Source organism: Plecotus auritus (assembly GCF_963455305.1).
Source record: "Plecotus auritus genome assembly, chromosome: 10".
Classification (NCBI taxonomy): Eukaryota; Metazoa; Chordata; class Mammalia; order Chiroptera; family Vespertilionidae; genus Plecotus; species Plecotus auritus.
Window position 1 is genome coordinate 46,340,530 of NC_137785.1, and position 16,645 is coordinate 46,357,174.

Below are 16,645 nucleotides of genomic sequence, written 5' to 3' on the forward strand. Positions count from 1 at the left end.
TCAAAACAAAAGAAACATATATAACATTATTGTTTGGAGAACTCTAAATATGTTAAGAATGTAAAGGGGGATGATTCTTCCATCCCCTTAAAAACAAACAAAAACAGACAATGAATCCAATGGTCATTGTTAAACCAACAAGCAGAAGCAAGAGGTCACAAGGTACAACACAAATTCTGGCATTAGGCCTTTCTTCCATGGAGTATATCTAGATGGAGTATCAAGAATCTGTTTCCTCTCCTCCCTTCCATATCTACCACCTTTTGGCCCCTCTTCCTTTTCCACCTCCCTCTCATCTTCCTGTTTGCTTCTACCTCCCATTCCAATTGTAACCCTTCTTACTAACCTATTTCCTTTTCTTTCTTTTCTTTTCTTTATTTTTTTATTTTATTTTTTAATTTAATTTGTATTACTTATATGTTTACTTTTCCTTGCCCCTCATACACTCCACCTCAAAGCCTAAGTTCAAACCTTAGGCTCCCTGAAGTAGTCAGGAAAAAATTCAAATTCTTTAGCTCAACACACAAGTCTCTTTATGAAAGAGAATCTGCCTAGCTCTACTAGCCTCAAATCTTACCACTTCTTCATAGGTATCTTTTTGTTTCAATCACATCAAACTATTTTAATTCCTATAAAAGAAGCATACTCTTTCATTGAGTATATTTATATACTGCTCCTTCTACCCAGAATGAACTTCATCTAAAATCCCTTTCTGCTGGGTTTACCTCTATTTGTCCTTGAAGATATAGGACACATTTTACCATCACTAAGCAGTATGGATTAGATGTTCTTCTTTTCTACATTTCCACTGTACCTTATTCATGCCTTTATATCATTTTATAATATAATAGGGAGTTTGCTTATCTGTTTTCACCGTAGCCTGCTAGATCTTTAAGCTCCTTAAGCTATCATGTCTTTACTTCTAGAGTTGGGCACATTGTAACTATCCACTAAGTTAACTATGAAGCTTTCTCGAAACCATCCAGAGATCTACTTTTGGAGATTAAGTGGCATGTCTTTTTTTTTTTTTTTAATGAAGTAAGAGGGACTTTAACAGTAAGATAGTCAAGTAAGATATTAACAGTAAGATAGTCAAGTAAGATAGCCAAGATTGAGAAGCATTGCATTTATACTGAATGACTGACTGAATGACAATGAGGCACTATTTTGTTAGAACACTGTACTGTTTCTATGAACTAAACTGCAGCCTTAATAAGCACAATTAATAAAAACACACACACCTCACCCGAACAATTTTACTGCCTGCCAAAATTTGTTGACTGACCCCACAAATATGAAAAAATTTAGTAATATATCAGTTTTAAAAAATAGGTCAAATAAAATGGCTGAAGAACAGAAGACAAAATGACCAAATTTAAACTGATCAAAAGAACTTAGTTCATTTCAGTATTTTCAGAAAAATGTAAGACAGTGACAGTATAGAAAAATGAGTAAAAGAATAGAAAAATTATGATTTAAAAAAACCTGTTTTCTATGAGTCATAAGATGGATTTCAGAGAACTGTTAAACAAGAATCTGTCTACCATATGATCCAGCAATTTTACTCCAAGGTATATAGCCAAGAGAATTAAAAACACAGGTCCACACAAAAATTTGTACACATATGCTCATAGCAGCATTGCAATAGCCAAAAAGTGGGGGAAAAACAAATGTCCATCAATAACTTAAGGAATAAACAAAATGTGGTATATTCAAACAATGGAATATCATTTCACTGTAAAAAAAGAATGAAGAACTGATATATGATTCAATATTGATGGACCCTGAAAATATTATGCTCAGTGAAAGAAGCCAAATAAAAAGGCCACATATTATATGATTTCATTTAGATGAAATGTCCAGAATAGGCAAATCCATACAGACAGAAAGAAGAATAGTGGTTGTCAAGGACTGGGGTGAGAGGAGAATGGAGAGTGACTGCTAATAGGTACAGGTTTTCTTTTTGAGGTGGTGATAAAAATGTTCTAAAATTAGATTATGGTGATGGTTGCGCAACTTTGTGAATATAATAAAAACCACTGAATTTTACACTTTAAAAGGTTAAATTATATAGTCTGCAAATTATAACTCAGTAAACTATTATAAAAAAAGAAAATTCTTATGAGACAGAAAGCATGAATCTGATTGTATATAAATTTAAAATAATCCATTAAGTACCTATATGCCAATACTTTACCAATAAATTATATGTTATACAATGTAAGAAGTATATCCACTATTATGTTACAGTTGATCAAAATAAAATCCTTCCTACATTCTGTAGTACTCACTCTAAACAATGGGCAAATAAAATCAGATGTCTTTTTCATCTGCCATATCCTACCTTGAACAAACAGGATTTCTTCCTCTTCTTGTTTTATAAAAAATGAAACTAACCATTTCCATTCTACTAACAGCACAAAGTTATTGTCAGGATTAAATAGGATAATGTACTATAATTATTAGTGGGAAACTCCGTTACAGCAATGATCACTAGAGAGGAGGAAGATGTAATTTGTAATTACTAAGGAGTTAGAAGCTGGGCTTAGGCATGATTAGCCCAGTCTTCTTGCCTCCCTCTTCTGCATCTGCCTACCTGGACAAAGCATACATTTTAGGCTGTTTGCTGCCAGGTGTAAGAAGCCTGCAAATGTGGAGTGCTGCTCTGACTAGGTGGATAGATTTATGAAGAAGCCAGTCTTTTTTCTGTCACTTTTATCAGTAGTAAAGTTGGTATTTTCATCTCAATGTCTCTAACTCCTATGTGTCTAATTCCAATTATAAGGGGAACATTTATTAACTTCATAAGACCTCAACATACATGAAAGTACTTGATAAAACATAGATACAATATAAAGATAAGGTATTACTGTGAAAATATTAGTTAATACCTTTTTCTGTTCATCCAGTCTAACATTTAAGCAAAAATAATTAAAAAGTAATAAAAATTTTTAAATATTTCATTTTGTTGCTAGTTAAACAATAAAGCAAGATTGTCTGACCAACCTATATACCTTTGGTAGTATATTTAATGAAAACCTCTAATGATCAAATAAAATTACATTCTGAACACAGAATGATGACATTCATTAAATAGGATGATAGATCTTTTTAAAAAATCAAATCATTAACCCATTAGGAGGAGTGTGCAGATCAGGATTAGACTCTTGCCTAAATGATTAGATCTAAGTGATGTTCATAGAAATTACCATTAGAAATATTTTAAGCTAGTTATACAATGTTTGGAGAAAAAAAATCGGTCTGCATGAAATTCTATGAAAATAGTAACATTAGTAAGGAATATGAAAGCTCTTTATCATGTAAATTTATTTGAAAATTATTTTTCTAACCTGTCATCTTCCAAAACAGATATGGGAAGTACACTGCAAAAGGTACCCCTTTCTTTAAAAGAAAGTACTGCCTATGTTTATCTAATCCAGTTTCTCTAAGCTGATGGCAAGTGCCAAACAGTCAACTAAAGGGATAAAAATAAATATTCTATACTTCCATAATAAATGACATCTACAAAATGTAATAGAAGGGATAATATAGGTATTCAAGTAAAACCCCCCAATACAAATTTTGATCTATTTTCTAAAGTTTAAAAAAAAATCTAAATTACAAAACATTAATCTCCTAGGTAGAGGAAACAGGTCTCTAACATAATTTCATACTGTAACCATAGTCCTAACCATGCAGAGGCTATGGCTACAATGAAATGAATTGTTCAAACTTGTTTTTTCAGCACTGCAATTTAAGTGATCATGGTGGCAATGTAACATAGTAGCAAAAAGCACAAGCTTAGGATCCTGGTCTTACTATTTACTAGCCGAGGAAGTAATTTAATCTCTCTAAGTCTCAGTTTTATCAACTGTATCCATATATACTGTGCTGGTTAAATGATATAATGCCTATAAAGTGGTTAAGAAAATCCCTCGCACACAGAGTTCAAACATGATAACTTTTATTATTAGCTATATATGCCTTCCACTGTATGCTGCTGCTTCTTAGGGATTTCATTTTCACTTCAGACATAACCTCCCAGGAAGATATACTTTTTTGACAATGTGGACATATATTATCATTAACGGTGATGATTAACAAATGATAATAATAATTACAGATAAAAAACTTCAGAAAATCATGTTTTCTATTTCTTTCATATTTCCTACCACCTCTATTTCTTTCATATTTCCTACCAGAGAAACTGGATTAGATAAACATAAGCAGTACTTTCTTTTAAAGTAAGGGGTACCTTTTGCAGTGTACTTCCCATATCTGTTTTGGAAGATGACATGCTAGAATAATAATTTTCAAATAAATTTACATGATAAAGATGTAAAGGTGGTAGGAAATATAAAATGTATGTACCCGTAGTTATACTTTAACAAATGAATCAATAGAAAAATGAAGAAATAAATGAACAAAGTAATGAAAGAAGGAACAAACAAATAAAGTTGGCAACCATCTCCCAGTCCCTGCTAAAGCAGGATGGTCTGAATTATCTAGCATCTCTTGGGTGTGGCCTTCAGAGTGTAGCTATGGTCAGCATTAGATCATGTAAAAGAACTGCATATGCCCTGCTAAAATTGGAACTCCATCCCAATAATATTCAAGCTGGGACATCTTGTGAATTACAGTAAATTCAGAATTGAAGTACCCCTACTAGAAAAGCTTTAGAACTCAATAAACCATCTAGAGGTTATTTACTCTGTCCCTATTTGAATGTGATAGAATGAACATGGAACCTATGATCTTTAAAAGCAGCCTAGTTATAACTGAACATTACACAGAAATCACCCAAGGAAATACTAATATTAAAACAAAATTTTCATAATAATGAAAAATAGAGAAATCCATTTGAGCTGTCTTAAGATCAAAAAGATATTTCAGTACTTTCTTTTTAAAATTAGGGTGTTTGCTAAACTAAAGTATGGGTACAATAATTTCTGAGATGAATTAAAAGGAAATACAAGACTTATAAAGGATACATAATTTGACAAAACTAAGCTACAATTAAATAACAAAGGCTCTGTAACTGTCCTAAAGGGAAGCAAGGTCAAAATATTCATAACAACCCAACAGGAAATTTAACTGAATAGAAAGAATGGGTCTCTTCCATTCTTTTGAATTCAGTTATAAATTACAAAGAAAAAATGCCAAAGAAAATCACACTTGATGAAAATCTTCTTGAGTGTGTATAAAGGAAAAATTTTCCTATTTATTACTTGTAATAATACTCATTAGGGGGAAACCAGAATATATGATGAGGTACATTCAACAGCATTATTGAATTTAAACACACACATCATTTACTTTCTATGCCAAGGTTAGCAAAATAAGAATTTCATTTCTCATTTCCCAATGCTGTACTATAATACTCTAATTTGTAATCAGAAGTACAACCATTGCATATTTATAAAGTTCTGCTTACCTTACTGTTTCTTTTCTTTAAGTATAATTGACATAAATTATTCTCAAGTATATAACATAGTGATTTGACATTTACATACCTTATGACATGACCACCACAATAAGTCACTGAACAAAGTTATGATATTATTAGATATATCCCCTGTGCTGTATATTACATACCTGTGACTTATCAATATATATAAAAGCCTAAGAGACCGTCTCACCGTTCACCCAGTAGCTATGACACGCAATGACCATCGGGGGCAGACGCTTCAATCAGTAGAGGGAGCCCGATTCCTCGTGGAATTGGCCGTGTGTTAGGTTGCTGCTGGGGCACTGTCGGCCCCGAATCTGCTTCACCCACACCCCATACCCATTGGGGGTTGTTGGAGGCCCAGTGCCTGTGTACTGGTGGGATCCCCTGGCCTGGCCTGCACCTTCTAACAATTTGGGACCCCTCAGCCTGGGGGTCAGAGAGCTGGTTTCAGCCCGATCCCCGCAGGCCAGGTCAAGGGACCCCACCGCACTGGGCCTCTAGTTTATGTTATAATTGGAAGCTTGTACCTCTTATTCCTTTATCTTTTCACCCATACTCCCCTCCCCTTTTGGCAACCAACAGTTATTCTCTGTATCTAGGCCTCTGTTTCTGTTTTGTTTGTTCATTTGTTTCTGTTTTTGTTAGATTCCACATATAAGTAAAATCATACAATATTGGTTTATCTGTCTGTCTTATTTCACTCAGCATAATGAATGCCCTCTGGGCCCATTCATGTTGTTACAAATGTCAAGATTTCTTTTTTGTTATAACTGAGTAATATTCAATTGTGTGTATAAATACATCTTTTTTATCTATTTATCTGTTGATGGATACACAGGTTGATTCCATTTCCTGGCTATTGTAAATAATGCTGCAATGAACATAGGTAGGTGCATGTGTCTTTTACCTACTGTTTCTTATGTTCACAACACAAAACACAGGGTCATAGCAATTTATCACACAATGAAGATGCTGGGAAAATCTCTTGGCTTTCCAATTTACTTCCGGTAAACTATTTAAATTATGTCTTAAATTAGTATAGGATGATAATGGAAAACTACAAAATGCTACACATCCTTTGAATTTTATTCAAAATTATCCATCTTTAGTCTAGAAAATTTGACTATAGCTTTTAATGCTTCAAATTTTGCATGACCAAAAGCTTGAGTATGTGAAGCATCTGAAATTTAGACTGTCTGAAAGATTATAGAAATTGAAAAAAAAAAAAAACCTCCATATATTTAATACCTCCTACTTTCTTTCTCTCCCCCCTCCCCCCGCCCCCCGACGTCTGCCCGCCCTGCTGCCTGGCCTGCGTGAGCCGGCAATATCTCCTATTTTCTTACTTACTACATAAAATCGGAGAAGAGGGTGTCTGCAGTGTCAAAGTGGAGCCATCTTTCCTTGTGATATTAACTCGAAAAACCAATCTGGCACGAGTACTTTTTTTCTTGGAACCAGCAATTCCTATTCTGGCTTCAACATCAGCATTTCTCAATTTCAGTATCCCTACGCAGTCCACCCTAAAAACAGAAAAAAGTACATTAACTGATATTTTCTGTTGTACATATGATACAGTATTTTTAATATAATAAGTTTATTTTTTTAAGTTGCTTCCTTATTAATTTTTGAATGTGTAATATAATTATAAGTTTCCAATTTCAAAAGGTATAGAAGGGTAAATCATGAATATTTCTAATTCCTAATCTTGTCAGCTTATTTATAATGGAAAAGACAACAAAAAAGTAAAATTAGTATTTCAAAATCTGAACATAAGGAATGATTTACAAAAGGTACTTCTGCTGTGTTATTTTTTAAATAAATAAATTTAGCCTCTGTCTTTTGGCAGCTAATTCAGATACAGAGGAAATGGGTTTTACTTTTTATCTTTTTTTTAAATACAGTGAGTGACCAGATTATTATGATCTTTGAACGCATAATAATCTGGCCACTCAGTGTATATCCTATATAATAAAAGGCTAATATGCAAATTTTCCCCTCGACCAGGAGTTCGACCAGCAGGCAGGCCGGCCAACCACCCATGTCCCCTCCCCCTGGCCAGGCTGGCCGGACCCCACCCATGCACGAATTCATGCACCGGGCCTCTAATATATATATATATACACACACACTGAGTGGCCAGATTATTATGCGTTCAGAGATCATAATAATCTGGCCACTCAGTGTATATTTTATTGATTTTTTTCAGAGAGGAAAGGAGAGGGATAGAGAGTTAGAAACATCGATGAGAGAGAAACATCGACTCAGCTGCCTCCTGCACACTCCCTACTGGGGATGTGCCCGCAACCAAGGTACATGTCCTAGACTGGAATCGAACCTGGGACCCTTCAGTCCACAGGCTGATGCTCTGTCCACTGAGCCAAACTGGTTAGGGCGGGTTTTACTTTTTATAATATTAGTAATTATCCCAACAAGAATGGGACACTAAGTAGCCATAGAAACATATGATCCTATCTAATAAAGATGGAATATGCAAATAAACCATCACTCCGTGACAAAGATGGAAGCACCCACAGCCAATAAGGAGGGAATATGTAAAATTGACGCGACGAAGATGGTGGCAGCGGGCTGGGATGCTTGCGTCGTTGCCATGGCAATGACGCAGGCATTCTGCCCCGCCCCAGCCGCTCCAGGCCTCTGGGCATGTGTACGCGCAGGCACAGAGCGACCGGGGCAGGGTGGGACACCTGCTATAAGGAGGGGCGGCAGGGCTGGAGCGAAGGCGGAAGGCAGCGGCCAGAGCAAAGACCCGGGTCCCAGGTGCCGGAGGGAAGCCGGTGCTGGCAGCCAGGGGAAGGAAGGCCTATTCTTGCACCAATCTTCCTGCATCAGGCCTCTAGTATAGGATAATATTTAATGTTATGGGAAAATGCTAAGTAAAAAGCAGGTTACAAAACAGTGGGTACAATATTATTTCAATTTTATCAGAAAGAAAGGATGGAAAGATGAGTATCAAAATAGAGGTTAGCCCTAGCCGGTTTGGCTCAGTGGATAGAGCATTGGCTATGGTTATTTCCAGGAAGTTGGCTTTTGAGAGGTATGGTTTTAGCTTTTTATGATTATTTTTTTATTGATTATTTTCAATTATTCTGTATTTTCAACTTACAATGTTTAGATACTATTTTTTAATATATTTTTATTGATTACAGAGAGAAAGGGAGAGAGAGAAACATCAATGATGAGAGAAAATCATGGATCAGTTGCCTCCTGCATGCCCCCTACTGCGGATTGAGCCCACAACCCGGGCATGTGCACTTGAATGGAATTGAACTGGGACCCTTCAGTCTTGCAGGTTGACGCTTTTATCCACTGAGCCAAACCAGCTAGGGTAGGTACTATTTTTATAATCAACTAGAGGCCCGGTGCACGAATTCGTGCACAGGTAGGGTCCCTCCCTAGGCCTGGCCGGCGATCAAGGCCGATTGGGGCCTTCTGACTGCTGGCCAGGGCCTTCCTTCGTTCTGTGCTGTCCCCTGGTGGTCAGCGCAGGTCATAGTGAGTGATCAAAGTCCTGGTCGCCCAGTCGAACTCCCGAGGGGACAATTTACATATTAGGCTTTTATATATATATAGATTATTCCCTTCCTTTCTTCCACTATATACTTTTACTTTTATAATTTTAAAAATATTAAAAATAATTACTGAATATCTTTTTTTTAACCTTTCTTTAAAAAATGTTGTTATTGACTTTTAGAGAGAAAGGAAGTGACAGGGATAGAGAGACAGAAACATCAATGAGAGAGAAACATCATCAAACGGCTGCCTCCTGAACACCCCCCCCATTGGGGATTGAGAACCCGAAACCAGGCCATGAGCCCTGCCCGACAGGGAATCAATCTAGTGACCTCTTGGTTCATGGGTAGACACTCAACCACTGAACCACACCAGCCAGGCTTTACTGAATATTTTTCAAACATTTCTTTTCCAATTAACTTCTTACTAATCTATGCAAAATGGCTTTCAAAATGAAACAAAGCCAGCCCAGCTGGCGTAGCTTAGGGGTTGAGCATCAACCTATGAACCAGGAGGTCACAGTTCAATTCCAGGTCAGGGCACATACTGGGTTGTAGGCTCCATCCCTAGTAGTGGGTGTGCAGGAGGCAGCCGATCAATAATTCTCTCTCATCACTGATGTTTCTATCTCTCCCTCTCTCTTCCTCTCTGAAATCAATAAAAATAAAAAAATAAAAGAAACAAAGCCAACTAGAGGAAGTCTTTAGCTATCCAATACCAATAATTACAACATAGGTCTACTCCATATATTTGCTGCTGTTATGGTTCAACTTCAGGATTCAAGGTCCTTAACAAAAGGTTTAAGGGAAACATTTTTTAATTTAAATCACTAACACTTCTAATACTTTTCAGGCAATGAAAATGTTTAAAATGAAAAATAGAGAGTCCCAGAATATACTTTGTTTGTAATATAGAAAAATAAGAACAGAAGGTAAATTTAAACTAGCAATATGCTTTTACACACCAAGATCGGTCAAGGTGTGCCCTCGCCAGTGTGGCCCAGTTGGTTGGGCATAGTCCTGTGCACCAGGAGGTTGTTGGGTTGATTCCCAGTCAAGGGCACATGCAGTGTTGTGAGCTCAGTTTCCGGAAGGGGGCCTGCAGGAGGCAGCTAATTGATGTTACATTCTCACATTGATTTTCTCTCTCTCTCTCTCTCTCTCTCTCTCTCTCTTTCTCCCCCTTATCCTCTCTTTAAAAAAATCAATTAAAAATTAATTAACCAATTAATTAAAAGATGGGTCAAGAAACCATGAATGGTCTCTGTTAAATAGTTTCTAAAACAAACATTAAGAAAACAGAACTTAGGAAAGCAAACCAAATTGTAATTTTTATTTTTAATGTTAATATTGTTAATCCCAACAAATAAGTATATTATTTTCCAAAAAGCCAGCATTCCACCTGGCTTTTATTTCCCTGCCTTTCACGACAGGAATTCTCTAGCAAAGAGTAAGAGTTGTTTTTAATCCATTACCGTTCTTTAATAATCTATTTTTATAAACATTTTAATAAAATATTCAAAATCTTCAAGAAACTAAAAAATGTTGCCTACCATATATAGAGAGAATGAAAAAATTTTTACTAAGTACTTACGCTAGTGTCATGTTGTTGTTCGGATCAAGGCCAACTTCTATAACAGTAGTGCCTTCAATGTCCACTTCTTTGCAGGGAGTTGTATTTCGCCCAGTTACCCTGCAGGCCTGATAAAATCCATGTGGTTTCACTCGACCAGAGTCGTTACCCACAAACACTTGCAACACTACTGGCTCATTATGGCCTTCCAGCTGGAGTGAGATAACATGGAGCATAAACACTAATTAGCCTTTCAAATAATCTAACTGTAAAATCAAGCATTTAGTACCAAGTCTTATATTTATAACTGGGTTACAATAAAGACATAATTTAAATCCTCAAGAAAAAGAGGTAAAATATTTTCATAAAGGACAGTTGACTAAGTTTCTGCAGAAAATCGTAAGTTTAAATTTCTCACTTGCTTGTTACTGGTTTTGAGTTTAGGGGACTGAGGATTGGTTGATGTAGTGCAAGCATGTCAAACTTGCAGCCCACAACGAATATTTTTGCGGCCCAGCCAATATAACGGTATGTAAAAAACATTTTAATAAAAACTTCGTAACTTAATTTTTACAATACCCTGTTATACATAATTATTAATAACAAACTACAACGTTTGCTAATGACTGATTACTATAATTGTGATGCATTCATTTCCCTTACACACTTTATGCGCAGGCACACCATTTCTCTCCACTAATACTAGCAGCGAATATTTTAGCAGCCGATTGCCATGTCATTAGTCTTGGACTGACTTATTTGGTATGTGCAACAGGAAATATTTTGCTTTCGGAGAACAAAAAAAAAAAAGGTTTACTTGTGTTACGCTTATTAATTTGTGCAGTTATTCAGTGTCTGGTAAGTTAATGTTCAAGAAAAAATATTAATTTTTATTAAAATATTCTATTATTTTATGTTAACGATTACTCATTTATTTCAGCCCTATGTATTCAGTATGTCTCTATCGAAATAAACCTACATTTCTATGAAAATTGAAGTTTTTGTTTTCTTGCAGCCCACATAAACTTAAACCTTGTTTATTTGGCCCGTGTTAGCCTTTGAGTTTGACATGCTTGATGTAGTGAGTAGAGGTGCAGAAATGATATGGTATGACTATTAACCGACTGTAAGTTTTCTGATCCCAAGTTTCTACCATTGTTTCATTCAAATATAAAACGAAAGGCAGTCCAACTAAATATTGTTCAACTAATACATTTATACAAACTATATTTATCAAGAATCTACCATGTGATTAGGCAATATTCCAACCGGTTTGGTATTTTGCAAGAGGTTAGAACACTTGTTAAACATCCCCTACCCAATTTTTATGGTTTGTCTTCAAAGAGAAATATTCTTTGTAACAAGATAGCCTAGGTGCTAAAATTTGAGCCCCCTTTTTTCTTTAGTCTAAGTTCTGAAAAGATGAAGACCGAGTTGATATCCTAGTTCTTAAACTGAAGACTTATGTTACCTATCAACTGATCCTTTCCTGAGTTGAATAGTCCTGATTACATTAGCCATTTCAAAAACCTTATTTTTTAAGTTCAAAATAATTTCTGAAATATTTATTTGAATTCACTTTAAAATTTCTTCTTAAAGTTTTGGGAGAATCAATTATGGTTGCTACTAATATAAAAAATAAGAGGAAGAAAATTCATGATTCCCAGATATTTTTCTTATCAGAACAAATTATCATTTCCTTCCATTTAAACTAAAATTCAAATGACATCAAAGTAACAATATTTACGTTAGGGTTCAGTCAGACTTTTACTTTAATTCTATTATATATAGTTAGCAAGCCTACCCTTCTATTTCAGGCAGCTTTTGCTGGTTAAAAACAAAATAACGAATAAATGAAACTGGAGAAAATTCTTCATATATTGCTAAATAAAAAAGTACCTTTACTGTAGGAAAGCCTTGCTGTGTTCTATCCTTGACTGAGCCACGGCTACCTTCCGTCAGGTACCGAGCTCTATGCTGGGTCTCAGGTTGTATAAGTATCTTCAGCTCCTTTCCCTCACTTTTAACAGGATACTGTCCACTCAACATAGGGCTTTTCTTTACTCCAGTTCCTTTTTGGTTTTCCAATGTTCTGAGAAGTCAAAGCACAACATGGAAAAAGCATCAAAAAGTGTTTTTTATAAAAGTCAGGTAAGATAAAGGAGGAAACAGAATAGGGAGTAACATTAAAAACAACTGATTATCTTAATGACAAAATAAAATACAGCCTAGGGGAAGATACATTCCATAACAAAGTATATTTTAAAATTTCGTAATAAAATTTAATTAATGATGCAAAAATAAAAGAAAGTTTGGACAGGGCGAGACAAAGAATGCATATATGTGGTAGGAAGAAGAAAGATTGAATGCAATAAACTAGGAATAACAGGAAAGAATATAGCTAATGTCACTTATAACCTTTCACATTGTACTTCAGTCAAAATAAATTTTTTAAATTACATATATATGTGAGTATTACATAAAGCTATGAGATTAACTACCATTATTTTCTAATCAGACTTGCAAAGAAAAAAAAAAAGTGGGGGTAGCAAAAAAGAAACAAGCAAACAATGGGCCTTAAAGAAAACCTGAAGGCACATGTAAAATATTCTTTTGGATATCTTTCTCAGGACATCTAACTGAGAAAATTATAATTTAAAAAATCAGTGATTCAATTTTTATTGGAAATTAACTTTACTCTAAACAATCTTTCCCAGAAGTATAATTTTTAGAGCATATTTTTTGTGATAAATTAAAGCTCTTAGTGCATAAAAATTTTATAATCTGGGCTTTACTGATAGACAATCTAATGTATTTTTATTTATTACTATTATTATTTTTGTTAATCTTCACCTGAGGATATTTTTTCCACTGATTTTTAGAGAGAGTAGAAGGGAGGGAAGGAGGAAAGGGAGAGAGAGGGAGGGAGGAAAGGGAAAGAGGGAAGAAGGGAGGAAAGGGAAAAAGGGAGGAAGGGAGGAAAGAGAAAAAGGGAAGAAGGGAGGAAAAGGAGAGAGGGAGGGAGGGAGGAAAGGCAGGGAGGGAGGAAAGGAGGGAGAGAAACACTGATGTGAGAGAGACACATGATTGGTTGCCTCCCACATGCACCCCTAATAGGGCTAGGGATCGAACCTGCAACCCAAGTATGTGCCCTTGACCAGGAATTGAACCCCTTTTTGGTGCGAGGGCCGATGCTCTAACCACTGAGCAACCTGACAGAGCTAACTTATTTTTTTAAATTGTGTTTCTAATGTTTATTTTATCATTCATTTTCTATGTGGAATATGATTCAAAGAAAAATATTTCAAATGGTGGTTAGGACTTTAAGTGGACACATTTAATCTGAAGCACTGTAAATATGTCATAAAAATAAATAGAAAACAATATTGTTAGTTTTAAAATAGGTTGAGGTGAAGGGGGTCAATGGGGAAGAAGGGGGGACATTTGTACTATTTTCAACAATAGAGATAAATTTAAAAAAATAAAAGGTTGAAATTATCCATGCACTCTTAAAAATAGTCAGGGCCTATAATGCTTTCTATATGACCTTCTCAATCCTAAGTTTATACTCACATTGACAATACACAAGCCAAGAGATGACTATGGACAAAATTTCCTCCTAAAACAAATAGGCCCCAGGAGAAATATTATGACTTCAAACATAGAGGAGCCATGGTGGTTAAGCAGCCGTAAAACTGGCTTTAATGTTTATCCCTCCACCTCTAACCAAGTTGTTGGCTCCAATTATCAACAACAAAACCAGCCCTGGTTCCATTCACAGTACAAACTATGACTAAGAAAGGGACAGAAGAATGAAAGAAAGGAGGGATACAAAGGGATGTAATAAGACTGACTGGATAAGAAGAAGAGTTTTGTGGACAAGTACTGTGGAATCATTTTCATATTCCCTGAATCTTGTACAATTCCTTAAAGAGTAGGTGCTGGAAAAAAAAAGTTTGTTTATAACTTTTACAAACAAATAGGAAGAAGAAAGAGACAAAGAAAGAAAAGCAGAGGAAAAAAAGGAGTTTCTATCATAGTAAGTGGCTAAGGCATCCAGTAAGTTTGACATAATAAGTCAAAGATTACCTGAGTAAGTAATTTAAAAGGCCTTGGAAGAATAAATCCTATGAACAAAGTACTAAGTTGAAGCTGGAACAATGGGCAATAAATCCTATTTTTCTTTTCATTGTTCTGGGTAGAAATGCAAACATTTGCTCTGAATGAAATGTGGAATTCCTTACTTATAAAATTTTATAATGATATTCTGTTTTTTAGTCATTTTAAAATAAAAGTAAAAATATTCACTTACTTAATCTAATATAAAAAATCTCCCAAATATGCATTGAAAGGGACTAAAAGGAAATACAGCAAATTCTAACAGTTGTATTGAATAACTAGACTATAAGTTATTTATTTTCCTCTATTTCTGCAGTTTTCAAATAACACCTATTAATTTTATAACAGAAAAGGGCATACTTTAGTTTGATATAAAGAAAATGTAGCATATCAACTAATTTGGCAAGATATGATTTTATATTCACTTATGCTAGTGAAGCTAATATTTATGAGAATAGTTGATAATGAGTTTTACTATTTCAGTAAAACAAAATATTTCATACTGGAATGAAGACTGTTGAGTGAGTTGCCAAAGTATACACATTAGGGTTTAAAGAAAAATAGCACATGTAATTAAATAATTTATGAAATGATACTTTAAAAAGCCCTTAAAACTATCCCTAGGTTTAAATGTAAAAATAGAATATATATATATTTAGATTTCTAGACATAAAACTATTGAAAACATCAACTAATTATTAGTCACTCAAATTACTAATTTTTAAGGCAAGATGGCTTAAGAAAAAGTATCAGTTTAATTGAATGGATTTTACTTCTAAATGGCATCTAAAAATAAAATCCACTCTCTTGGCATATTCTATTCAAAAGTCTTAAAATGACATTGTAATTCCTTTGTATTAATTACATAGTCTTCTGGTTGTCTATGTCACAAAAATAATTTTCATTATAAAATGCCTGAAACAGGTTTCACATTAAGATAACATCATATCTTAATATCTAGTATTACCTAGAAGAAATATAGGGCTACTGAGTCTCAGGAAATTTAGTAGAAGAATTTAAGAATGATATGGCTAGGAATGGTTAAATACCGAGTAATATTTTTTTAAAATAGTTTTGTTTTCTTAATAAACTCTATTATATAAACTTTTTTTTTGTTTTTTTTTTTTTGTTAATCCTCACCTAAGGATATTTTTTCCATTGATTTTTTAGAGAGAGTGGAAGGGAGAAAGGGATGGAGAAAGAGGGGGAAAGAGAGAAACATTGATGTGAGAGACATACTGATGGGTTGCCTCCCACATGCCTCCTGACCAGGGCCAGGTTGAGATCGAACCTGCAATCCAGGTATGTGTCCTTGAACAGGAATCAAAACCAACCGAGACCCTTTAGTGGCCAGGCTGACATTTCTAACCACTGAGCAATACCGGCCAGGGCATAACTTATATAACATTTTAATCATATAAAAATGTTATTTCCATCTCGAAGATCAAAAAACTGTGGTACAGAACATTATCTGAGAGTACATTTTCTGTAATTTAGCATTACATAAATTGTAAGTTTATGGCATATTAGATTTAAGGTTTTATAACTATCTCTCAAAACATTTCTAAATATGTTTCATGTTCCTAATGTTTTTCTTGTTGAAGAATAATTGTCCTCAAAGGCCTGATTTTCTCTATATTTACATATGGTTTTTTTCTTTTCTTGATATAGTTCTTAATAATTCAAAATTTAAACTTCTTCCATCATTTCCATATGCCAGAGTTAAATATTTTTCACTACCTAAGAAGCTGGACATTCTTCTGCTTGATGAGTTTCTGTTTCATTAATTATTTCATGAGAGATTTTGTCTTGACAAATGTTATACTTTCCCTGAGTAACCTCAAATCATTTCTAAGATATATCTGTCATACAAAAGCAGAAAAGATATAGCTCAAGATATCTCTTTCATGTTTATTTTTTATTTTTTTTCAAGATCCAATTCGCTTTAATAAGCAATTTATGAATGGG

At 34.6% G+C, this 16,645-nt stretch overlaps 1 protein-coding gene across 7 annotated transcripts in view; it reads right to left on the reverse strand.

Annotated features, from left to right (window-relative positions):
- The window catches only part of NFAT5 (nuclear factor of activated T cells 5), a 105,550-nt gene that overhangs the window by 24,615 nt on the left and 64,290 nt on the right, over positions 1-16,645 (reverse strand). For all 7 annotated transcript variants that reach the window (XM_080645823.1, XM_080645822.1, XM_080645825.1 and 4 more), the window contains 3 exons: positions 12,458-12,650; positions 10,580-10,770; positions 6,803-6,975 (listed from right to left, as the gene is read on the reverse strand). In XM_080645823.1, the coding sequence (XP_080501949.1) occupies positions 6,803-6,975; positions 10,580-10,770; positions 12,458-12,650 (557 nt within the window). The remainder of the gene's footprint in view (positions 1-6,802; positions 6,976-10,579; positions 10,771-12,457; positions 12,651-16,645) is intronic.